This window comes from Euprymna scolopes, chromosome 18 (genome assembly GCF_053919585.1).
Source record: "Euprymna scolopes isolate OS-2025 chromosome 18, ASM5391958v1, whole genome shotgun sequence".
Lineage (NCBI taxonomy): Eukaryota > Metazoa > Mollusca > Cephalopoda > Sepiida > Sepiolidae > Euprymna > Euprymna scolopes.
The window spans coordinates 562,763-563,927 of NC_136499.1; the positions used below are offsets into that span (position 1 = coordinate 562,763).

Sequence of the window (1,165 nt, forward strand, 5' to 3'; positions counted from 1 at the left end):
GCTGTACTCAGGACATGAAGAAGAAAATGCAGCAAACACGAAAAGGATAGCAATCATGCTTTCAAGAATAGCACAGAAAGCTTTTACGGGGTGGGAAGCATCCTTCATGACCGTGAAGAAGAACATCAAGATGAATGTGATCCAATACTACGCACCCAATAATGATCATGCCGACGTAGACAAAGACTATTTCTACAACAGACTACAGACAGTCTTAGAACGTTTAAAGACAAAGACGTCAATATCCTGATGGGGGATTTCAATGCAAAGGTGGGATCAGACAGGCTACGAGGAAGTGATGGGACAACATGCTCTCAGAGAAATGAACGAAAATGGAGAGAAATTTGCTGACCTCTGTGGACTGAATGACCTTGTCATTGGAGGCAGCATCTTTGCCCACAAGAGGATACACAAGGCCACTTGGGTATCACCTGACCATGTAACAGAGAACCAGATAGACCACCTCTGTATCAGTAAGAAGTTTAGGCGGTCTCTTCAAGATGTACGAGTGAGGAGGGGAGAAGATGCAGTATCAGACCACCATCTTCTGAATGCGAGACTCAAATTGAGACTTAGGAGAACCGTCCGGCAGGCAGAAGGTAGGACGAGGTACAACATTAACCTACTGAAGGACCAGATGACTCAGGAAGCCTTCACTGTGAGCCTGAGTAACAGATTCCAAGTACGGCAGGAGCTTACCACCAAAGACACTAATGCCCACGACCTTTGGAAGGGAATAAAAGGCATCCTTAGGGAAACATGCCAGAAAGTGCTTGGGCCAAAGAAGAACCAACACAAAGACTGGATCTCTATGAACACCTTACAGAAGGTTCAAGCCAGAAAACTCAAGAAAAAGGGAGTCATTGAGAGCCATATAAAGGGCAACAAAATGACAGCCCAAGCAAAACATACAAGAGCCCACAAGGAAGTGAGGTAAAGTGTAAAGAAAGACAAGAGAAACTATATAGACAGCCTGGCAGAAGAAGCAGCTTACCACGGTAACATGAAAGACCTGTACATGATAATTAAAAAGCTAGCAGGTAAGTATAACAAACCAGAGCGACCGATTAAAGACAAACAAGGACAAACCATCACAAACTCTGAAAAACAACTTGAGAGATGGGCGGAACATTTTGAGGAACTTCTCAACAGACCAGCTCCCGAG

The 1,165-nt window shown here is 44.5% G+C and overlaps 1 protein-coding gene across 1 annotated transcript; it reads left to right on the top strand.

The window, feature by feature from the left end:
- Positions 1–262: 262 nt before the first annotated feature.
- On the top strand, positions 263–937 carry LOC145297925 (uncharacterized). Its single transcript, XM_080144264.1, has one exon. The coding sequence runs from the start codon at positions 263–265 to the stop codon at positions 935–937; it is 675 nt and encodes a 224-aa protein (XP_080000390.1).
- The last annotated feature ends 228 nt before the right edge of the window (positions 938–1,165 follow it).

Excerpts from the sequence above, each read along its gene's own strand:
- LOC145297925 (XM_080144264.1), top strand. The coding sequence starts at position 263 with ATGCAAAGGTGGGATCAGACAGGCTACGAGGAAGTGATGGGACAACAT.